This window comes from Erythrolamprus reginae, chromosome 3 (assembly GCF_031021105.1).
Source record: "Erythrolamprus reginae isolate rEryReg1 chromosome 3, rEryReg1.hap1, whole genome shotgun sequence".
NCBI lineage: Eukaryota > Metazoa > Chordata > Lepidosauria > Squamata > Dipsadidae > Erythrolamprus > Erythrolamprus reginae.
Window position 1 is genome coordinate 138,476,550 of NC_091952.1, and position 25,403 is coordinate 138,501,952.

At 43.2% G+C, this 25,403-nt stretch overlaps 1 protein-coding gene across 1 annotated transcript in view; it reads right to left on the reverse strand.

The window, feature by feature from the left end:
- Positions 1-25,403, reverse strand: part of ADCY10 (adenylate cyclase 10) — a 253,408-nt gene that overhangs the window by 44,248 nt on the left and 183,757 nt on the right. The window contains exons 28-30 of the mRNA XM_070748580.1: positions 16,413-16,572; positions 14,462-14,666; positions 14,280-14,376 (exon numbers count right to left, since the gene is read on the reverse strand). Coding sequence (XP_070604681.1) covers positions 14,280-14,376; positions 14,462-14,666; positions 16,413-16,572 — 462 coding nt within the window. The remainder of the gene's footprint in view (positions 1-14,279; positions 14,377-14,461; positions 14,667-16,412; positions 16,573-25,403) is intronic.

Genomic DNA, 25,403 nt, shown 5'->3' on the forward strand with positions numbered 1-25,403 from the left:
CCGGGGGCATCGGCGGGTATCCCCTTGATGTCCAGAGGCCCCCTGTTCTGGGACAGACCCTCCGAGTCCGAACGGATCGCTACGGGGTGACCGCCAGGGTAAAACCGGAGGACTGGTGACAGAGCCCTGTCTCCAGCCTCCTGACGCGGCTCGGCTGCCACCAGAAGTCTCGGGAATTTTTTTTTCAAGAAAGGTTGCCAAAATAGAGGCTTTCTTCTATACACAGAATTTTTTTTCCACTGAGATGTTAAAAGATGTTAAAAGACACCTGTAAAGAATTAAGCCCTTGCTTTTCCTGATCTAGTGACAAGCATTATTTTTTTCCTAGTTACTGAAGCTTGGGAAAAAGGAGATAACTCCACCACCAGATGGATTTGCAATTGACTGATCCACCATACTCAGCAGTTAATCTTCAACGGAACTACATCGACATGGGGTGAAACAAAATGGGGTATCTTAAGGTTCTAACTTAGCTTCAATATTCTTCAACACTTTCATACATGATCTAGAATGGTGGGTTAGAAGGGGAACACATCAAATTTGCAGATGAGACCAAAGAACAGAGGTATCAAACTCAAGGTCCATGGGCTGCATCCAGCCTATGGGGTGCTTAATTCTGCCTATGTACAGCTATGGAAACAGCAAAGGATCAGCCTGGTGCTGATGGTGCTTTGGAAGGTTGCATGCACCCCTCCAAGACCTTGTTTTCAGCCTGGAAAGCCACCTGGCAATGAAAATGGAGCCCAGGTTGGGGACAAGGCCTTCAGAAGGCCGCCCAAACTGAAATCAGGACTGGCAAAGGGCTTCAAGAGACCATCCAGGCCAAAAACAGGACTGGCAAAGGACTTCAGGAGGACTTCCAGGCCAAAAATGAAGCCCGAAGGCTGCATGGAGCCCCCTGGGCTCTGTTTTTGCTGACAGGGCTAGCAAAGCAAACTAAAAGCAAAACAAAACACAAAAGGGGAAATGTTTCCCCTTTTGCATTTGAGCATCCAAAAAGGGACAAGAAAGGGAAAGAGGAAAGACAAAGAAAAAGATGGGAAGATGGGAAGAGAGCAAGGAAGGAAAAAGAAGGAAAGATGGAAAGGAAGATGAAAGAAGAATGAATGAGGAAGGAAGGAAGGAAGGAAGGAAGGAAGGAAGGAAGGAAGGTCCTGCCTTAGCCACTAGCAGATGGCAAGGTTCCTCTGGAAGACAAGGGTTTGGCGCTTTGCCTGGTCTCGCCTTCCTTCGTTGGAGACAGTGGATTCCCCAGCCCCACCTGGCCCACCACTGTTGCCTCTGACATGAGCCATATCCCCCCAGCCACCCAAGGTCAAACACAAACCTGATGCAGCCCTCAATGAAATTGAGTTTGACACCCCTGCTTTGGAAGATAGGTTCAAGACCCAGAACAATCTTGGTTTGAACACCGGACCCTATCCAATAAGATGAAGTTCAGTGGTGAGAAAATTAAGGTCCTATGCTCAGGCAAGAAAAATCAAATGCAAAGGTATAGAATAAGCAGTCCCTGGCTTAACGATAGTAGCTGTGAAAGGGATCTAAGTGTTCTAGTGGAGCATCACATTGCAAAAATGAGTCCACTAAATGCAAATTAGATTTAGATAGATTAGATTTATTGGATTTATATGCCGCCCCTCTCCGTACACTCGGGGCAGCTCACAACAATGGAGAAAAACAATACATAGTAACAAATCTAGTATTTAGCAATCTAAATTATAGTTTTAGGTTAAAAAATCCAAAAGAAACCCTTGCTTCCTTGCTTGCTTGCTTGCTTCCTCCCTCCCTCCCTCCCTCCCTTCCTATGCCAGATCCAACCCCAACTATAACAAACTTTGATTATGGCCAGAGCTATCCATACTACAATAACCCCAGCGCACCCCGAACTCCGCACAGCTTGCAGTCTGGGTTGCAGGAACTTGGTATGTTTAGTCTCACAAAGAGAAGGATGGGGTGACTTGACAACAGTCTTCCAATACTTGCGTGGGGGGCTATCAAACAGAAGTGGGGGTCAACCTATTCTTCAAAGCACTTGAAGCAGAGTTCCTCTAAGGTGTGCCATGCGCTGTAGCGCATTATAAAATTAAGTCTGGCGCACGCTTTTTAAAGGCTGCTCAGAGAGGGGGTGGCGGAGGGCCCCCCTGCCCCCCACAGCGGCATTTTGCCCTTCCTTCTCCGCCTCCTGCTCAGCGGCAGGTGCTCCCTCCCCCAGTGGCAGCACTGCTGTTGCTGCTGCTTCTCCCTTGTGGCTCCCGGCTGGAGGTGGGCATGAGGAGTGGAGCCGGCGGAGACAAAGGGACCTTGGATGGTGGGAGGTGAGATTGTGGGGGCAGGTTGTGAGAAGGGCAAGGCGGGGGGCTCGGTCTGCGCTGGGACGGAAGGAGGAGGACGTGGCGGCGGGGCCCTGACGTCAAGCCCTACACCCAGGAAAGCGGTGCGCTTTTCAAATGCACCGCTTTCTGGGCAGCCGGCTTTGCCTCCTCCCCCTCTGCCGTGCTGGGGGCTGCCCCCTGCCGCTGAATCTCCTCTGCTGCCCAACCATGTTGATGCCGGGGGTGACAGGCCCGGAACCCATCCCCGAGCTTTGCCTCCTCTCCCGCCGCCACGTTGGCCAGCAAAGCCGGCTGCCCAGGAAAGTGGTGTGCTTTTCAAACACACTGGTTTCCTGGGTGGTCAGCTTTGCTGGCCGGCACAGGGCAGCCGCCACGACAACAACAACAATGGCGCCGTGGTGGCCGCTGATGCCGAGAGCCCTGAGCCCGCTTTCTTGGCTGAGCAGAGTTACGTGGTGGCGTGAGAGCCAGCGGGGAGACAGACTCGGCGCCTCTGCCATGAAGGGCTATCGAAGAGGCCCTGAAGGGGGACAGGACGGTCCCCGTTGCCTGTGTCAGCGGCGAGGTGGCCATGCCGGCCAGGGCAGGAGAAGGCTGGAGTTGCCTGGAAAGCGGCACCCGCTGGTGAGGCCTGGTCCAAGAGGAGCCGCACCAATGGCAGCTGCCGTGGGGGCAGAGCCAAGGGAAGGGCGTGAAGGCGGTGCCCGCCGGATAAGCGGAGAGAGAGAGAAGTGGAGAAAAAGAAAGAAAAGGGAAAGAGAAGTGAAGAGGAAGGAAGGGGGGAGGGAGGGAAGGAAGGAAGGAAGAGAGAGAAAAGGGAGAAAGAGAGAGAGAGGAAGAGAGGAAGGAAGAGAGAAATATAAAGGGAGGGAGGGAGGAAGAGAGAAAGAAAGTGAGAGGGAGGGAAAGAGGGAAGAGAGGAAGGAAGAGAGAGAGAAAGAGAAAAAAGTGGGAAGAAGAGAGAAGGAAAGAAAGGAAGGGAGAGAGAGAGAAAGAAAATCAAAATCTAGTTTGAAATTAACTCAACTATTTAAGTGACATGTTGATATTTATTAGAGTTGCCCCATTCTGAGGTTACTGTTATAGATACACAGTATTTTATTTTGAAATTCTCTGAGGTAAAATATGGTGGATTTTTTAAAAACCAAAATATCTTTACTGCAGATTAAGATCAGCAAAACAATATCAATCATCCAATTTCTTAATATACTTTAATTTTCATGTCTCTCAGCTGCGTAAAAACCCTTGATAGCTTATAATTAAAAAGAAAAATAACAAATATCAAAAGAAAAACTCAGGCTACTGAAAAACAACATGGTTTCTTCCCTTTGGCAAGAGTGGTAGAAATTTGAGGAGGGATGATTGATTATTAAATATGGATTGACTATGGAATGATGGTAAAAGATATATTTAGATGTTGTTTAATATTAGGATGTATTAATTCGTAAAATTGGATTAGAATTTTAGAACTATATAGAGTTACATAGATAAAATTAATGGAAGATACATAGAATAAGGGGTTTATGATATGTACTGTATGATTTTATGAGTTTGCATTATGAATTTAAAATGAACTTGCAAATGTAGAAGATTGATGAAAGTTAATAATAGTAAATGCTAAGTGCCTGAAAATTAATTGAGCTTGGAAATATAGAATGAAATTATAGCAAAGTAAATATGGAAATATATTAATTGATGCATTGGTGTTCAGATAGATTTTCATAGTATTATTAGATTACTATAATACTATGATAAATATTTAAGTAATGAAGATTTTAAAGCATGGATTTATTAATAGTTGTGTTTTTGGTTTTGCTGGTTGTTTTAGTTTTAATAGTAATAGATTTTGGTTTTGTTTTATTATTAATTTCTTTTAATAAAAAAGAAGGGATTTTTTCCTATTGATTGATTGATTGATTGATTGGAATCAGCTCCCCCCAGAGATTCGTACTGCCCCCACCCTCCTTGCCTTCCGAAAAAGTTTAAAAACTCATCTTTGCCTCAGGCCTGGGGTTCCTTAGACCTTCCCCCCTGACCGATGAATGCTTAGTTTGACTGCTGAATGAATGATACTGATAGTTTTTAATTAGAATTTTAAGATTTTTTTAAAGGTATAATTGGATTGCTATTATTTTTTCCTGCTTTTCTGTACATGCTGTGAGCCGCCCCGAGTCCTTGGAGAGGGGCGGCATATAAATCCAATTAAATAAATAAATAAATAAATAAAATTGATTTATTTTGACTTCTATGCTGCCCAGTCCCGAAGGGACTTCCGCTCAGACACTATACATTTCCACCCACACCGAAAAAAAATTAGAGGGAATACTGACTTGAAGGCAAGGCAAGAAGTAACAGAAGAAAGTTTATCAAAGAGTAGTTCTACCCAAGAATTAAGGAGAAACTTCCTGTTAATCAGTCAACTGGCTTGATTCCAGAAGTTGTGGATGCTCCATCACGGGAAGTATTTAAATAGAGGACAGCCATTTCACCAGAATGGATACAGGGTTTCCTTCTGGAGCAGAGGGTTAGACTAAAATACCTTCAACATCCTTCTAACTAAATTATTCGATATTCTGTAAATAGACTGCTACTTCTACTATTCCAACTAAGTAAAAACTATTTGTTTTGTACTTTTGCTTGTTAAGTTATTTGTAAATTACTTTTCAGAAAACCTATCATTTATTGGGAAATTATCAGTGGGACATGGGCAAAATGCTGTCCTTACTGGGACCAAAGCAGACAAAATTTCAAAGCCACATCAGAAGCGTGCATGTGGGTTCCAAGGTAATTAACAGACCTGATCCATCAAGTCAGGCAGGCCTGGGATGCTAAGGCGCCAAATGGTGGGGGCGCCCAGCATCGGAAGTGTTGTACATACTCCTGGTCAGTTGGAGGATGATGAAGAACTTGAGGACTCTGATACAGATAGTGTTTATGAATTAGTGGTAGGCCCTGGGTTACAGGTAGTAGAACAGGTGGAAGGCCAGCCACAGGATGTTGCTATGAGTTCAGATTCTAGTGAGGAAGAAACAGACATTCGCTGGGTCAATTCTAAATTCAGAAGGGTCCAAAAACATAAGGAACAGGTGTTTGGAAGAAGATATTAAGGGGAGGAATGGGTTAAATACTGGAGTGATGTATTTGGTATGTCAGGAGGCCAGTGGGGAAGAAGGGTGGAGTTTCAATGTTGTAGTGCAAAAATGAAAGGTGTTTCCATCCAGCTCCGCAAGTGAGCAAGTTCATTCTGTGTTATTTTACAGTCATTTCTGCTGTTTTTGAATCATACTGTGAGTACATAAATCTTGGTAGACGGAGAAGGCTGGGAGGAATGCATGTGGAATGTAATTAAGAGAGATAACGGGAGAAAAGGAATGTGCTAGTATGAACTGCATTTTGAATATGGAAGTGAAGAGAATAAAGATGGAGTTTCTTTGTTAATGAAATACTGCATTTAGTAAGTTATTTGTAATAGCTAAAGTTCTACCAGAAACCAGAACAGGAAGGACTGCAAGACAATCTGATGGGGAACCGGACCGGCCATTGCCGAGAGAGTAGAAGAGTGAAAGTCACTGTGGAGGAGGAAGAGAAGATTGAGGAAAATATGGCGGGGCTGGAGGCTACCCAGAGGCTGTTGAGGAGGGCTGTCGAGGAGAGCGCAGCAAGGCTGGACGCTATCTGGAGACTGCTGAGGAGATAGTATGGAGCTACAGAAACTCCGAAGTGTCGAGAGCCAGATATGTCGTCCGGTACAAAAGACAGACACTGGAAATACTGGAGGGTGACTGAGGTGACTGATGGAAGCCCGGGATATTGTAGAGATGGAAAAGGTACACAGATAAGATCCAGGGATACTGGCTGGTGGCAGCGGCCGGCATCAAAGAGACTACTCTACTTAGAGACTTGGACATTTATTTTAGACCTTTTTAGAACACAGCCAACTTAGGGTCTGGCGCCATCTTGCTGCTGACTGTTAAGAACTGCTGAATTCAATTCAATTCAATTTATTAGATTTGTATGCCGCCCCTCTCTGAAGACTCGGGGTGGCTCACAACAATAATAAAAACAATATAACAGTAAACAAGTCTAATATTAGATATATAAGAAAAGATATATAAAACCCCAACAATTAAAACCATACAACACATACATACCAAACATAAAATATAAAAGCCTGGGGGAGGTGTCTCAGTTCCCCCATGCCTGGCGATATAGGTTGGTCTTGAGTAATTTGCGAAAGACAAGGAGGGTGGGGGCTGTTCTAATTTCCAGGGGGAGTTGATTCCAGAGGGCCGGGGCCGCTGCAGAGAAGGCTCTTCCCCTGGGGCCCGCCAAACAACATTGTTTAGTCGACGGGACCCGGAGAAGGCCAACTCTGTGGGACCTTATCAGTCGCTGGGATTCATGCAGTAGCAGGCGGTTCCGGAGGTATTCTGGTCCATTGCCATGTACGGCTTTATAGGTCATAACCAACACTTTGAATTGTGACTGGAAACTGATCGGCAGCCAGCGCAGGCCACAGAGTGTTGTAGAAACGTGGGCAAATCTAGGAAGCCCCACAATGGCTCTCGCTGCCGCATTCTGCACGATCTGAAGTTTCCGAAAATTTTTCAAAGGTAGCCCCAGAATGCTTTTAAGAACTGCCGATTGACTGAATTTCCTTATATTTTTATTTTGTTTTTAATGCTTTTATTGTGTTTTATTGTTTCTTAGCTAAATTATTTTTTATTTTAATTAATGGGTTTTAACTATATTAATTTAATATTTTAATTAAATTATTGGGGGGGTTAATTGATGGATAATTGGGGTGGGTGAAGTAATGTGGATGGAATGAATAGTTGGGATGGGTGGGGTGGGTGGGTTTATGGTATGGATGAGGTGAATGTGAATGGTATGAATGATATATTTGGTCCACCTGGCGTTGGAGAGGCAGGGGGAGGGGGCACTTCTCTCTGGGGTGGCAGAGAGTCAGAATATCCCGGTGTTGCTGGGGAGAGGCAGATATGGAAGGAGCCATGGAGCTAGCCGTTCCAGGGGAAGGAGAGATCACTGCTTAATAGCAATCCTGTCTTCTGGCTCCGTGAGCTCAACCCAGGGCACTGGTGACGAGTGTAATCCTGGCCCTGGGCTCAGGCTGCTGCTACTCAATGCCAGGTCGGTGGTAATCTGATCCTGGATGAGGAGGCCGACCTGGCATGTGTGTCTGAAATCTGGCTGGGCCCAGAAGGAGGAGTTCCTCTCTCTTAAATTTGCCCAGCCGGATTTCAGGTATGGCATCAGCCGTGACTCCAGAGAAGGGGGGGAGGAGTGGCAATTAGAGCCAGGGAGAGCCTTTGTCTGCATAGACTCATTGCTCCAGAGATTGCGGGTTGTGAGTCCCTCCTGCTGAAGTTGGACTTAGGGGTTCAGGTGGGCCTGTTGCTAACGTACCTGCCTCCTAGCTGCGTGTCAACAGCCCTGCCTGTGCTGCTCGAGGAGGTAGCCGGGCTGGTGGTGGAGTTCCCCAGACTTATTGCCTTGGGGCACTTTAACATACCGTCACTCGGTGAAATCTCTGGGCTAGGCGTTCATGGCCATGACAGCCATGGACCTGACTCAAGTAGTACAGGGTCCAACTCACGAGGGGAAGCACACACCCGACATGGTATTCCTCTCTGAGCAACTGAGCAATGGTCTGAGACTAAGGGGCTTAGAAGTATTGCCTTTGTCATAGTCAGACCATTTTCTACTGCAGCTTGACTTCCTGGCTCCAATCCTCCCCCGCAGGGAGGCAGAACCAACTAGGTGGTTCTGCCCCAGACGCCTGATGGACCCAGAGGGCTTTCAAAGGGCATTTGGGGTTTTACCAGATGCACTCGTCCACAGTTCGGCAGAGTCTCTTGCTGTGGCCTGGAATAAGGCTGTGACGGAGGCTTTTGACCACATTGTGCCATTGCGACTTCTCTGTGGCACTAGACCCCAGCCACTCTGTTTAGGGTGACCCACTCCCTTAACCAGCGGGGAGTTGGGGAGCCCTTGCAGAGCAGTGCCGAGGATTTTAACACATTTTTCGCTGATAAAATCGCTCAGATCCGGGCGGACCTCGACTCTAATTGTAAAACAGAGTCGTCTGACAACGAGTCAGTCAAAGTGACTGGGGCCCATCCTTGTACATCTGTCTGGGAAGAGTTTGATCTGGTGACACCTGATGAAGCGGACAAGACCATTGGAGTTGTGAGTTCCACCACCTGCTTACTGGATCCGTGTCTCTCCTGTCTGGTCTCAGCCAGCAGGGAGGTGACATGGAGCTTGTGTGCCCCCTCCTCAAGAGGCCTTCCCTGGACCCAGCCATTCTCAATAACTATTGTCCAGTCTCCAACCTTCCCTTTATGGGGAAAGTTATTGAGAAGGTGCTGGTGTTCCAGCTCCAGTGGTCCTTGAAAGAAGCTGATTATCTAGGCCCTCAACAGTTGGATTTCAGGTGTGGCTACAGCACGGAAACTGCTTTGGTCGCGTTGATGGATGATCTCTGGTGGGCCTGGGACAGGGGTTTATCCTTTTGCGCCGGCTGGAGAAGTTGGCATTGTCCTTCAGTGGTTCTCCTCCTACCTCTCTGGTCGATCACAGTCGGTGTTAGTGGGGGGTCAAAGGTCAACCTCTAGGTCTCTCCCTTGTGGGGTGCCTCAGGGGTCGGTCCTCTCCCCTCTGCTATTTAATATCTACATGAAACCGCTGGATGAGATCATCCAAGAGCATGAGGTGAGGTATCATCAGTACGCCAATGATACCCAGTTGTACATCTCCACTCCGTGTCCAGTCAACCAAGCAGTGGAAGTGATGTGCAAGTGCCTGGAGGCTGTTAGGGTCCGGATGGGTGTCAACAGACTCAAACTCAACCCTGCATAGACGGAGTGGCTGTGGGTTTTGCCTCCCAAGGACAATTCCATCTGTCTGTCCATTACCCTGGAGGGGGGAATTACCGCCCCCTTAAGAGAGGGGGTCCGCAACTTGGGCATCCTCCTCGATCCACAGCTTACATTAGAGAACCATCTTTCAGCTGTGGCGAGGGGGGCCTTTGCCCAGGTTCGCCTGGTGCACCAGTTGCGGCCCTATCTGGACCGGGAGTCACTGCTCACAGTCACTCATGCCCTCATCACCTCGAGGTTCGACTACTGTAATGCTCTCTACATGGAGTTATCTTTGAAGATTGTTCGGAAACTATAGATCATGCAGAATGCAGCTGCGTGAGTAGTCATGGGCTTCCCTAGGTATGCCCATGTTACACCAACACTCTGCAGTCTGCATTGGTTGCCGATCAGTATCCAGTCACAATTCAAAGTGTTGGTTATGACCTATAAAGCCCTTCATGGCATCAGACCAGAATATCTCTGAGACCGCCTTCTGCCACATGAATCCCAGGTTAGGTCCCACAGAGTTGGCCTTCTCCATGTCCCATTGATGAAACAATGTCGTCTGGCGGGACCCAGGGGAAGAGCCTTCTCTGTGGCGGCCCCGACCCTCTGTAATCAACTTCCCCCAGAGATTAGGATTGCCCCCACCCTCCTTGCCTTTCACAAACTCCTTAAAACCCACCTCTGTCGTCAGGCATGGGGAAATTGATTCTCCTGGGCTGTTTTTATTTTATGCATGGCTTGTGTGAGATGTATGGTTGCTTTTTATATGAAGGGGTTTAAATTAAGATGGCGGGTCCCAAGGGAAGAGCCTTCTCTGTGGCAACCCCGACTCTCTGGAACCAGCTGCCCCTGGAGATTAGAACTGCCCCCACCCTCCTTGCCTTCTGTAAACTCCTTAAAACTCACCTCTGCCATCAGGCATGGGGGAATTGAGGCATTCCCCCCCCTCGGGCCTATACAATTTGTGTATTGTATGTCTGTGCGTATGTCTGGTTTAATAATGGGGTTTTTAAATGTTTTTTAAATTTATTAGATTTGTTATGAATTGTTTTATTGTATGTTGTGAGCCACCCCATGTCTACGGAGAGGGGCGGTATACAAATCTAATAAATAATAATAATAATAATAATAATAATAATAATAATAATAATAATAATAAATATTGGATTTGTACTGCTTTTATTGTTGTGAGCTGCCCCGAGTCTTCGGAGAGGGGCGGCATACAAATCAAATCAAATCAATCAATCAATAAATAAATCTTATTAAGATATTCATGAACTGGGAGAGCCATATTAATAAAGTCAGCCAATGAATAGGCATAGCAACTAGAGGTGGTTTCCAATTTTTTTTTGCTACAACCTGTGGCCGTGACTTAATTTTGTGCCAGTCTTTTTGCTCCCACTTTTTTTGTAGGAGAGGCTTGATGGTCATGTGACTGGGTGGGAGGGGTTTGGCAGTCATGTGACTGTTGAAAAAGTCGCCTCTGTATGTATGGAACTTTAGGGAAAGGTGTTATGTTTGTTTAAATGGGGTTTTTTTTGTTCCCTTTCTTTCCCAGCTAAAATCTCTCCCACCTGTGATTACTGTATTTAAGTTTAGTTTGCTGTCTCCACTTTGTTGGTTTCCCCCCCCTCTCTTTTCTCTCTTACTGTATACACATGATGGCGCATTATGTGCCTACTTTATTCATTCATTCATTCATTTAAGTTGAAAGGGACCTTGAAGATCATCAGGTCCAACCCGCTGCTCAAGCAGGAAATCCTACAGCACCCCAGCTTGTTTAGAATGCATATTGTGGGTTTCCTTTTGATTAAAACTGTTTCTTTTAACTTTTACATTGAGAGCTTGAATTATTAACATGGTAGCAGAGGATGGTTCTGGTTTCTTTTTTTAAAACAGAATTTAAGAGGGAAACTTTAAGGAAACTGTTGTAACAGTTCATGTACTTCTTCTTTTTGCTCATTTTTTCAGCTACCCCGGTTTGTGAGGATTGTTTTAGTATGGCTTCTGCACAAATAAACCAACAATGGAAAGAATTACTAACAAAGTTCTGTCAAGTTTAAGTTAAGTTTAAGTTTTATTAGATTTGTATGCCGCCCCTCTCCGAAGACTCGGGGTGGCTCAAGTCTTTGGACTAAACTTACCTGATGAAGCAATATCACTTGTTTTTAAACAGAATATAACCAAACCATCTACTACAAATATTCAAGACAAAGAATATACAACTGAAGACTGCAAAAGAACATTACCTAGAGAACAAACAAAAGATCTATTTGATTTCAACCTTGGACAAACTAACCAAATTATCACTGACACACAAGCTGCAAAGGTATGTTGCTCCAAGTCTTACTCAACTACAAACTGTTATATTTGTCATCTTAGATAAAAATAACACTGAATACACTGATGTGAAATTTTTTATTCAATATGAAAGAGGCAGGGGTGGGCTGCTAGCTGGAACGCTAATTTGGGCTTGCTGCCACGGCTCATAAGTGCTAGCGGGGCCAGCGCAATTTTGCTTCTGTACCTGTGGAGATAGAAAAATCACACATGGAGCCACAGGTGTGCCTGTGTTTTGGTGGGATTTTATTTCTTCCGCGCAAGCCGAAACACCGGCGCACCTGTGGTTCCGTGCATGATTTTGCTACCTACACAGGTGCAGAAGCAAATTTGCACTGGCCTCGACAGCACTCACAAGCTGTGGCAGCAAGCCCAATTTAGCGTTCCGGCTAGCAGCCCACCCCTGGAAAGAGGTAAATGTAACCTTCTACACTTTCATGTATTGATAGACTGTGATTATAGTACTAAAAAACAAATCAAATGGATGTTACCAAGAATAAAACAACATTGGACTGAATTTTTAATTAATAATTTCAAAATTATGCACACTGGATGGAATCCATGTGATCTGATACAAATACATGGTTGCTTTTCTGTTTTGTTTAAGTTGAATTGTAAAAGTCTGCTTGTTGAGAGGCTTGATAGTCTTTTTGGAAACCAACCGAGGAGGTTTTGCTTAACAACTGCTCCTAAGCTCTACCCCTTTTAAGATGGCTCAGATAAGGGCTATGCTTGAAAATTTAACCAGTCAAAATTTTAATGCCTGGCTTTTTAGAATTGAACATCAACTTGAGGAGGAAAATGTAGGTATTTCTTTGAGTAAAGACAGACATAATAGTGGTGATGAAAGTGTTAAAAGGGATTTAGCAAATGGAAATGAAAGAACTTAATTACTAGCACACTTACAAACTCTCAGTTTATGTGAAGGATCAGAAGACTGCGAAAGATATGCTTGCTGCTTTACAAAAGTTTTTTGGAGAACAAGATAGAGGCAGCAAAGTTACTCTGTGCAGATAATTATTTTCTGTTAAACTACAAGAACATGCAGATGCGGAACAACATATAGAAAGATTATTAAACTTAATTGATGGCACTGTATTGGAAGAAGAGATAAAAATTGGATTGCTATTAAGCTCATTGCCTGAGACACATTCTGCCTTTGTTTCTACCCTTAATAGAAGGGACATTAAGAAATTCTGGATCTTACTAGAGTGGAATACCATAAGCAGCAAAGTTACCATAATGAGAATAAAGTCAAAGTGGAATTAAATTATGTGGGGATCCCATAGGAGATTCAGTTTTAATCTGTGTGTGCTTCTGGTTTTGATTTTTGCAATACACTCTAATAATCTCAATTTTGGATTTGCAGCAAGAATTATGAATGATAAAGGAGGGCGGGGGGCACACATGGTTATCTAATCAGGTCCTGACTGCTCTAGAACTAGAGAAAGGATACTAATGATGTAGTATTTCCTGCTTGAGCAGGGGGTTGTTCTAGAATTCCCCCGAGGTCCATTACAAAGCTGTTAATATTAAATTTACAGAATTCAGTAGACTACAGACTCACAAACTGAACTCAGATTTATCATATGTGGAACCAATCTGTATAGTTGATTTCTGTTTCCAGAAGTTATAGAATCATAGGGCTACAAGAAAGCTTGGAGGTCTTCTAGTCCAAACCCCTGCTTAAGGAAGGAGACCTTATATTATCCTGGTCAAATGGTTGTCCAATATTTTCTGAAAATATCCAGTGATGAGAGCACACACAACTCTGGATAGCAGGATATCCCATTGATCAATTGTTCATTCTGTCAGAATAACAGACAAATGGTTGTCCAATCTCTTCTTAACCAGAGACATACTATTTCATCATAATGACTGCTCATACAATTTTCTTAAATCTATTGAAATAATAAGTGGGATATGATGTTAAATTTACTTTGTATAGTTACACTTTTCATTCATTGAACAAATTAACAAATTTTGTAAATTCTGTGGAAGGTCCATTTCTAAAAATAGGGGTGTTCCAAACATTTTGGAAAACTGTTGCAGTCACTATCACCTCAGGTCAATGGTTAAGGGTTAAAATCTCCTGCAACTTCTTGAAGCAGTGGTACTTTCTCTTAGGAATGCCTCTTCATACAAACTTTTCAAGATACGAACCCAGTGTTTAAGATTTTTTTGCCTCTTCTTCCTTATGAACCTATTTTCACCTTATGAACCTGAGCCGCCGCCGCTGGGTTACGCCACCTCCGGACTTTTGTGGCCAGCTGAAGCGCCCATATTTGCATTGCTGGGATTTCCCTGAGGCTCCCCTTCCCGGCGCTGCTTTGAATCCCAGTGAAGGGAGGCTCAGGGAAATCCCAGCAACGCAAGAACGGGCGCTTCAGCTGGCAGCAGAAGTTTGGAGGCGGGGATTCCCAGTGAGGGGAGGCTCAAGGAAATCCCAGCAACGCAAGACTTCGGACTTCCATTGCCAGCCGAAGCGCCCGTTCTTGCATTGTGGGATTTCCCTGAGCGTCCCCTCGCTGGGAATCCCCACCTCCGGACTTCTGTTGCCACTCACCTACATGGAATTGTCCCCTCTCCCCTCAACAGGCCACAAAACCAAAAAGGTTGGAAACCACTGGACTAGATGACCTCAAAGTTCCCATCCAATTCTGTTATTCTGAAAGTCACTTTTTTGTTTAAAAAGAGGGAAAGAATAACCAAATACCTGGTGCTAAGATAAAGAGCTTTGAAAATGTCATAGAGCACAATAGCATCAAAGTTAGGCCTCTTCAGCTGCTCATATAACTTGTGTGCACGATAACCTAAAAAAAAAAAAACAGTCCAAAAATGTCTACTTACCATTTGAGCCCAAGAGTTGCTGCATTTCAAGCTGTCAAGCTAACTTACCCAGTTGGATGGCTAAAGGTATGTTCCCCAAACAAAGCTTCATGTAAACCAATGATGATGCCAGTTTAGCAATTGTTAGTAACCCTCCTCCAACAACTTGAAGATGAGAACTACGTTTGATGGCCATTAACTCATATTTCATCCATTCATGTTGGCAACCCATCATTTGATAGCAGAGGGAGAAATCCATATAGGACAAGATTATCTATGACATTACAAATAAAGGCACAAATGAACTTTGATACCTATTAAGAATATTTTAGGAGGCTAGAAGTTTCTGGAGGAAAATATGGAAATGGGTAAAAGAAATTACTTTAGTTGAGATTAAATTTGAACCAGAAATTTTTATACTGGTTATAAAATTATTAATAGCAATATTAAAAAAGAAGAAAAATACATTATTATACACTTGATTACTGCCGCTAAAATATGCTACCCCAAAAACTGGAAAAAGGACCACATACCCACAAATATACATATTATAAATAAAATAATGGAATTGGCAGAAATGAATGTTAATTATATGGATTAAAGACAGAGAAGATACAGTCTTTTACAAAATTTGGGACAAATGGTATAATTGGCTACAAAAAATGAGAAGAACTGAGAACAACTAGCTTTTGCCCACATCGCAAAAAGGAATTTTACCAAAATGAAAATTAAAACCTTTTTTCTTTAACCCAGTCATGCCATAATATTTATAAACTAGAATTGTTTTGTTAGCCCTTTTTCTTTTGGTAAATTAGCAGAGTTAATAAACGGTTTATTTATAAGAGATGAAAAAAACACATTTCTAAAATAAGTTTAAAATTTTATACTACTCTGTTTTTTATTAAGATTATTATTGTTTCTATACTTTTAAAATTTTTATGATATGTTTTTATTATAATTTTAAAATGGAAAGAGATATTCCAATAAATAAATAAATAAATATTAAACATTTTCTGTTCATTTTAAGAAATATAGTTAATTTAGGAAAGCGTGAAAAATATAGATATGGCAATCCACAAGTTAAATATTATATTGTAAATTTACAAAATATAATAAGGAAAGGGGAGAGCAAAATATCTCTCCAATTGTTACTTTATTTTACTTTTGTCATTCTAAATTTCTTCTTACTTTTCACTTTTTGTATTTTCTTTTCTCCCCCTGCCCCTTCAAATGTGTTCATATCTGTTTTTGATTTTTGTTCTGTATTGTGCATTTTTTTTTAAAGAATATTTTAGTGGAAAGAACTTAGTATTGATTTAGTCAGAAACTTGCAGGAATAGTCTTAATGTACTTTGTCTTATATAATATTGAGATAATAGAGCAAACAAAGCATTGAACATTAGAGAATATAACGATGGCACCTTCTTCCAAATATATTTGGATGATATCAACATTACTGCCTTTTTTCTAAAGTTGTGGTGAGAGTTTAATTCTATTGTGGCTGCTTCTTCCTATGTTTCTTTTACTACTACTACTACTACTTTATACTATGTTTATTTTTATTTAAAATTTTATTTAGAAAATAAGCTAAGACTTTTTAATCTAATACATATATGGTAGTAAATTAATGTTAGAAGTAAGATAACGAGGAAATCATTAATTAACAGTGCAGTAACTTTACCCACAGCAAACCAGTGTAAGTTACTAAGTGTATCTGAGCTTAAACCTGCTTATTTCCATTACTTACAGTAGTTTAGTCCTGTTTCTGTTCTCCTGTAATTAATGTGCACAAGAATGTTTGCACTGACCTCTTTATTAAAGGTATGATTTTTTAATTATCATTATGAATACATCAAATTGGACAGAGTACCCAAAGAACAATTAATCAAACTCCGGAAGTGCTAATCCAAACAAAATTACCTACGGCATGAATTGTCGGGTATCATTTGATACTAGTATATAGAAGGAACAAGACAAGAATGGGGGTGCAAGGGCAGAAAAGAAAGCTATCTAAGTATACCTGAGATTCATCTTGAGACTCCTCTGCACAGTTCACCTGCATGAGGGCTGCCAAACGGGTAAATGTTTTCCTACTTCTGGCTACATCCAGATTGAAGAGCTGCCACAGCAGGGAAAGGCAGTGACCTTGCTGGAACAGAACGGCTAGTCTCTTCTCCCTGCTGTAAAAGAAAGCAACAATTCACATGGCTTGAAGAATATCAGATCTACACAAGCACCCCCAATTTACTGGCTGTGAGAAAATTAAACTACATTAAGATCCTCCTGTAACTATACACAATGAAACCTGGCTTGGAAAAGATGCATATTAGTCAAGGCATTTGCTCAAGCCATTCTGCTGTAATGCCTATAGTGCAAGAACTGCATGGCCTTCCTCTTGCTTTACCCATGGCAACATCTGGTGCATACCATGTAAATTTGACAAGAATTGGAGAATTATTAATTTCCTGAAGTATTCCATATAGTATTGTTGGTTGATTTTTTATATGATGTACAGCATAATGAATTGGAAGCTGTACTAGTTCTAAGCAGAGTAAGGCAGACTGATTCTACAACTAACAGAATAACAGAGTTGGAAGAGACATTGGAAATCTTCTAGTCCAACTTCCTGATTAAGCAGGAATATTTCAGACAAATGTCCAATCACATTTTAAAAGGCTCCAGCTTCTTGTCCTGCCTTCAAGTGATTTTGAGAATAGCTTGAACACAGCCCATAGATTAATCCTAGGTTCAGGAGGTTTGCTTGAAGTAGACCCAGAGGCAGGGTTTTGAGCAATCGGTACTTTTATTCAGCTCAGAGAACAAGTGACAGCTCAGCAAGGTAAAGTGACAATTCAGCGAGTACCGACTGGCTCTGCCTGGAGAAACCGCTCCTTTTATACTTTTGCGGTTCCCGCCAAAGCTAGAGCCGGCCGCGTCTGAGCCAATCAGGAGCGACTTCCTGCTTGGGCTCAGACAGCGCTGGAAAGAGGAACAAACTATTTACAGAGTTACAAGGTAGCCATTTCAGGATACAACACCCCTCCCCTCATAGTTGGACACATCCATCAAGAAAGCCATGTGACAAAGTCGTCCAATCGGTGGGGCCTCCGAGGAGCTCGCGCTGACCTGTGCAATTCAATTTCTCCTTCGCCACCGACTGTGGAGGATGGCTCGCCGCTGTTCTCCCGGCGCGGCGGACTTGGCCTGGCGGGCCCAACGAAAGCTTCGGAGGACGAGGATGGCTCGGCGTCGCTGGATGGTTCCCCCTGGCCCGATAAGTCTCTTTGCGTGTTTCTTAGCTCGGGCAATGTACTAAAGTCTGTTGAAGGGGGAGAGTCCAAGTCAGCGGTTTGTGGCAATTGATTTTCTGCTCGCTTTCGAATGTGGTCTATGTGTCGTTTCCACAAACGACCATCCTCCAGTTTTACAATATAAGTCTTGGGTGCATTTTGCTTAACAATAATTCCTTTCATCCAGTTTACATTTCCATCAAAGCTTTTTACATATACATTTTGTCCCAAATACATTTCTCTTTCAGGTTTTACACACATTTGGTTATTATTAACACAGAACCTTGGGTTTAACCTGTCTAGTGGTGACCTCAACTTTCTTCCCATCAATAACTCTGCAGGGCTCACATGTGTGTGTGAGTTAGGGGTAATGTGCTGGGTTAGTAAGAATTGGTCCAAGTTTTGTTGCACATCCCCAGGGCCTGACCTGCGCAATGCCTCCTTTGCCACCCGAACGTAACGTTCTGCCAATCCGTTAGCCCAGGGCGAATAAGGTGAGATGAGGGCATGCCTGACCCCTAGGCCATCTAAGAACAATTCGAATTGCCTGGCTGTTAACTGAGGCCCATTGTCAGACACTAAGATATCTGGGCAACCATGGGATGCAAACAGTCTACTCAATACCTTGATGGTGGCACTTGTGGTTATATTGTTCATTGCTATTATTTCCACCCATTTGGAGAAGGCATCAACCGCTATTAAAAAATACTGGGACCCCACCGGGCCAGCAAAATCAATGTGGATTCTAGACCAAGGACCAGCAGGCTGCTCCCACTCAGCCGGAGTTGTTTTGGGGGGACTAGGCCGTGACTCTTGGCACGGGTCACACTTTGAAACCCAATTTTCAATATCAGCATCCAGCCCTGGCCACCATAAATGCCCCCTTGCCAAACTCTTCATCCTGACAATCCCAGGATGACCCACATGTAACATTTTGAGTACCTTTTCCTTTAGGCTTTTAGGGATGACAACTCTATCTCCCCACAACAGACAACCCTTTACATACGATAACTCAAGTCTTTTGTTTTTAAAATCACACAATTCAGGTTTCACAACATCATTTTGCCATCCCTTAAGCACACAGTTCACCACTTGTTTAAGGATTTGATCTTGCTGCGTGTGTGCAGCTACCTCTTTTGCTGTGGTTAGTGGGTTTTCCTCGAGATCTATCATTAACACATCTGTGGAAGGAACAGGGTCTTCCACTAAGTCTGTTATGGGGCACCTGCTGAGGCCGTCTGCATGATTGATTTCCTTTCCCCCCTTGTGGGTGAGCTCATACTGATACCCTGAGAGGAAAAGGGCCCATCTGATTAGTCTTGGAGACATAAAAGGTGGAGTGGGCTTGTTGGGGGCCAGCAGACCTAGTAGGGGCTTGTGGTCAGTGACTAGCTCAAAACTTCTTCCAAAAATATAATTGTGAAATTTCTTTACCCCTGCCACTAATGCTAGAGCCTCCTTGTCTAACTGGCTATAATTCCTCTCCGTGCTGGTCATGGTTCTTGAAAAAAATGCTATCGGGGCCTCTGTCTTATTAGGTAGAACGTGAGCTAGGACTCCTCCTATGCCGTACGGCGAAGCGTCGCACGTGAGTCTAATGGGTAGCGAAGCACTATATTGGACTACTACGCTTTTAGAAGTTAATAAATTCTTTATTTGAGAAAAAGCTTCACGTTCAGTTTTCCCCCATGTCCAGCGGGCTTCCTTTTGGAGTAAGCGATGGAGAGGCTCTGCTACTGTTGCCTTCTGCTTTAAAAAAACGGAATAAAAATTAAGGAGGCCTAAAAATGCCTGCAACTCATTCTTATCTCGTGGCTCTGGGGCTTCTCTAATTGCTCTCAGCTTCTCTGTTGTGGGGTGGATGCCTTCCTTATCTATTTTATATCCTAGGAATTCTATACTGTTGGTTCCCCAGACACATTTATCAGGCTTGATCCTTAAACCTTTGTCCTGTAACCTCTTAAGTACTTCCCTTATTCTTTTGTTTACTTGTTCCTGGTTTTCCCCTGCAATTAAGATGTCATCAAAGTATGGAATGGCCCCATTTACCCCTGACAATAGGCGTTCCATAATGCTCTGGAATATTCCTGGGGCTATGCTTACCCCAAACTGTAACCTCGTGCATTTGAAAGCCCCCCTGTGCGTTACAATTGTCTGAGCGTTTGCTGTTTGTTCATCGACCGGAAGTTGCTGGTAAGCTTGCGCCAGGTCGATCTTTGCGAACCTTTTCCCCTCCCCCAGGGAGTGTAGAAGTTGCTGCACAACTGGGATGGGGTAGGGGTGGTGTTGGAGTGCCTTATTCAGGGTCGATTTGTAATCAGCGCAAACTCGCCATTTCAGGATACAACATTGCTAAAAGAAGAAAGATTAGAAAGAACTCTGAACAAAGTATATAATACTGAGACACCCCTATGATTGTTGGAGAGATTTGTAGCTTTGCATTTTCAGCTCATAAGCTTGGAATGTGACTTTGCATCGTAAGATTTATTGTGCATGATCTCGCAATGTTGTATGTCACTGTTACCATCTATTCAGTGTAAAAGTGAATAAAAGATTTACTTGTTTGAAAAGTCAAAGCCTTGAGAAGAGATTTGTGTATTTGCATCAGCTAGACCAGAACAGGAACTAACGGGCAGCAGGGGGAATGTAAGGCCACTGAATTCATTCTGATCTGTCCTCATGTAAAATGAAAAAATAGCCCAACCAATCAAAAACAGTACCATAAAATACAGTTTAGGAATGCAAGTCAAAATTGGCAAGAAAATGGTGAAAGAACACCTATTCGCTCTAGAAGAGTTCAAATCACCAGATCCAGATGGGTTCTGAAGCAACTAGCAGACATTATCTCAGGACCCCTGTAAGGGCCTGCCTCTCCTCTCCATTCAATAAAGCAGAACTCTTGAAACAATTTCAACATTTCAAAAGAAACCTTTTATTGAGGGGAAATGGTAGCAAGACAACAGAAGCAGGATTTGAAGATTCCCATGCAATTCCATTTGGTTAAAGCAATTAGAAGTCCCTTCTCTAGTCTGGCATTGAATAAGCCAATCCATAGGTGCAAAGTTGTTTTGAGAATTGCAGGCTGAGAAAGTGATAAAAAGTCATTCTCAGGTGTTGCTTGCTGGAGAGCTGAGACAAAACATATGGCCTTCTCTACCTTACATTCCCAAGAAGATAAATCAAAATACAGGATATAGACACCAGGAACAAGGCTATAAATTAAAGAATGCACCCAGGCCCCTTCCCCACTAGAATGGCAGCATCCTGATAGGGATCTATGGGACCCTAGCCATTGAGCTATTTCTTTCAAAGATCCTGGAGCACCATCAGAAAACTGGAAAGAGCTGACATAGTTCTTTAAAAAAAAGTAAAGGCAGTTTGACATTTCAAAATTTGGCAGTGAATTGAGGCCCTCAATCAGATACTATGGTGTCAGGTAGGCCGTGTTGTCTGAAGATGTGCTGGATGAATAGTTGAGTGGTCATTTTAGCTGTAGGTATTCTGTGGCAAGGAATGAAATGCACCATCTTGGTTAACATGTCCACCACCACAAGCACAGCTGTAAATCCAGTGGAGACAATTAAACAGGTAAGGAAATCCATGGAAATGGCTCCCCAAGGTCTTTCAGGTGTAGGCAACAGCTGTAGTAATCACAGGGGGGGGGGGTGTCCTGTGGCTGACTTGGATTGGTGACAATGGATGCAAGAGTTTACATAGGATTGGACATCATGGCAAAGTCTTGGCCACCAAAAAGTTTGGGATACAAGGCGTAGTGTCTTGAAAAGGCCAAAATGGCCAGCTGCAGTTTTATCATGGCACTGGTTGAGGATGAGGGCTCGGAGTGGCCCCACTGGAACATATAACAGGTCTCAGTAATGTAGCAGGTCCTCGGAAAATGTCCATGGTGAATCAGGGTCGAGGTCTTGTTTTCTGTGATCTACAAAGGCATCTTGGCGTTCTGCTTCCCAAATCCATTCGCGAGGGGTAGGATGGTATGAAGCGGCAATGGTTCTTTGGCTTGGGTGTACTCAGGTTTGCAAGACAAGGCATTGGCTTGCTTGTTATCCCGTTTGGAGAAGTAGGTGATTCTGAAGTCGAATCTGGCAAAGAAGGACCATCGGAACTGTCTCTGGTTTAACTTCCTCGCAGTTTGGAGGAATTCTGCGGAATTCCAAGCTGGACAGAGAGGACTGAGCTGGCAGCTGAGAGTTGACATTGAAGAAAAAATTGCCCAGCAGTCTCTTGTTGTGGAGAAGGACCCAGGGATTAACATCTTGGTGACAACACAGAGAGATTGGAGAGTGAGGCCCCAATCATCTCGAGGACATTAACATACGCCATCATTAACAATTATCCGCAAACAGAAAACTTTTGGGATTCCAGCATTATGCCTACTTCCTTTTTTGTTTAGACTTTTTTTAAATTTTGGATTCTTGTTGCTTTAATTAATTTTTATTCTAGGAAATACCAACAAAAAATATATTGACTATGCCATACGTATAATTTCTTACACCAACCCAGGAATGATTTCCCCCTCTTTATATAGGACTATTTATAACTATTTAGAAATACTATAGCCTCCCTATTTAGAGGAGAGAGGATACACTCTGGCGGAGGGGGGGGCAACCTTTTGACATCTGTGGCCTTATCTTTTAACTAGCTGTTTTAATTTCTGTTTTAAGGAGGGTTTTTAAGAAAGGTTTGTTTGTTTGAACGTACATAAGAGTGTGTATGTATTGGATGATGAGTTTGAATGGAGGGAGAGAGTTGAATGAAAGGATCGGCTTGCTGAGGGATTGTGAGGTAGGGCAGTAGGGCAGGGGGCCTCTGGAGTCAGGGCCACCATCAGGAATTTTGGGGCCCCATACAGCCTAAGTGTCTGGGCCCCCCCTGCCATTTTAAAACTACTTTAATTTGCGACATACCAATTATGTATTAAATTTACCTTTCACAAAAAAAATTTAAACCCTGCCACTACAACAAGGTACACTTGTTTGACAGATTAGTAATAAGTTAATAATGCAGAAAATATATTCAAGTGACATCAACATATTACATACATATAAATAAATAACCAGAACAGTGCAAATACACCAAATTAACAAAATATTATTAATTTTGTCATCAACAATATTAAAAGCAGCAATAAGATGGCACAAAGGATAAAGACAAAATACTCCTGCATCACACTAGAAAAATATTTGTTTTCACAATAATACCAATAAATAACAGGTAACCAGAAGATAAATTATACGCAATAATGTTCAAAACTATATGTAAACTCCACTATAGGTGTAAAAAAAAGTCAACCCTTTACAGATAATTAGCGCCTATTAAATAATAACCCTAAAAAAATTGAAAACATCTTGCAGTAGCATAATCAAAGGGGAAAAAAACAAAACAAATAGGATCACCAAATATTGCCCAATTTGCTATTAAGTTCCATAACTTAATATATTTAAGCTTTTAAATGTGTAATGTATAATGTCTCTTAACAAATAGCATGCCCGTGGCTCTAAGAACAACACATTTTCTTTCTCTTTTCTTCTTTCTTCTTCTTTTTCTAGGATGTTATCATATCTATTAAACATATGGTGAGATATTACTATGTATTCATTTAACATAATTTAGAATGTAAAATGAAAAATAACAAACTCCCGCTTCAGATTTTCTCTGCACAAGTCTCAAAATATGATGGAGTTGTTTGTTTTTTGAAAAGACCTTAGTAGCTCTACCCAGCTTCTGCTTTGCATATTCAAATCTTCCCACTTCCCACAATGCTTGCTTCTGGAATCCAGGATGGTGTTTGCTTCTCAAATCTAAAATGGTGAGATGGCTCCAAAAAACATGTCAACTCCAAAGCAACACATCTTTTCCTCACACTTAGAAGGGAACAATTTCGAAAAAAATCTAACACCATAATCAAAATGTATACCAAACTAGCTCTGATCCAAACTTCATCTTTAACAGTTATGAAGCTCTTCAGGCAGAATAGAGAAAATTAGGCATTTTTGCTGATCTGTGCTTTGCCTGGTCCCGATTGTAACAATTTTGCAACTGAATCCAATTAGCTTCCTTAGCACTCCAACTCACCAGCACACCGCAGATATTACTGATCTTCTTCAATCGCCGCCCCCACCCACCCACTTTTCAATTTGTCCGGGCCCCTGATGCCAGTACCGGTAGTACTGCCCTATCGGCGGCCCTGTCTGGAGTGGCGGAGGGCTGGAGCATCACGGTCATGTCTGGGAGAGGCAGGTATGGTGGAAGCCAGGGGGTAGGGGGTGTTGTGTTGGCTTCAGGCCAGTTTCTATGGCTGCTGATTTTGATGCTAGGGAGTGGGAGCCGTCTCTTTACAGAAGACCAGTCTTGCAGGAGGACGAATCAGACAGTGAACCAGAAGCAGAGACAGGAGAAACATGGAGCAGGAAGGGACTGGAGAGACAGAGAGGGGAATGGAGTCAGTCAGATCTCCAGCCAGAGGTTCATCTGAATCAGAAGGAGAAGAGTTAATGAATAATCCTATTCTGAAAGCTCAGTGAGGAGAATGCTGGGAAGACAAGAGCAGCTGCGCAAACGCAGAAACAAATGATAGGGCACAGGTGATATGAATTAATGACGCTGCTGCAACCTTGAAAGAGAGGATGGTTGGAGACACCTGTGTGGAAGACTATCGTTCAGCATTGAAGAAAGTTTGATGAATTGTGGTTTGTTGTTTGCTGTGGATTTCTGGATGTTCTGACATTCAAATTGTGAGTTATTTCTGGCTGAAGTAAGCCTGGATGGCTCCTGCACTGACTGGAGTAATTAACTCTGACCAATTGACTTTTTAAACTAACCTTGCTCTGAAACTCTAAGGTTTGCAGTTTTCTGAATATAAAGGACCATCATTGCTTTATTTTTACAAGCCTGCTTTGTGTGTGTATTTGATTAATTATTTTGTTCCTGGTTGGCTTGAGTCCAGGCAGAACAGGGGGTATGGCGGGAGCCAAGGGGAGCCAGCTCACGGGGAACTAGGATTCACTGCCTAAAAGTGTTTCCTTGTTCTGTCCAACAGTCTTTGGATGAAGCTGATTTTCTGGGCCTCCAGCAGTCCAGTTTCATGCCTGGCTACAGTACCAAAACTGCTTTGGTCACACTGATGGATGATCTCTGGGGGGCCCGGGATAGGGGTCATTCGTCTATCTTGATGCTTCTTGACCTCTCAAGCTCAACCCATGGTGCTGGCAATAGGCAAAATCTGGACTCTGGGCTCAGGTTGCTGCTACTCAATGCCAGGTCAGTTGTAAATAAAGCTCCCCTTATCTGGGATTTACTCTTGGATGAGGAGGCCGACCTAGAATGTGTGACTGAGACCTGTCTTGGACGTAAGGGGGGTGTTCCCTTCTCGGAAATGTGCCCAGACAATTTTCAGGTGTGGCATCAACCACGACCCCAGGGAAGGAAGGGGAAGAGTGGCAATCATAGCCCAGAAGAGCATCGGCCTACGCAGGCTCTCTGCACCTGAGATAGTCAGCTGTGAGTCCCTCTTTGTGAAGTTGGACCTAAGAGTTCAGGTGGGCTTGTTGCTTGTGTACCTGCCTCCCAGCTGCATGACAACAGCCCTGCCTGCACTACTCGAAGAGGTAGCCGGGGGAGGGGTCGAGTTTCCCAGACTAATAGTCTTGGGAGATCTCAATGTACCATCACTCGGCAAATCCTCTGGGTTGGCACAGGAGTTC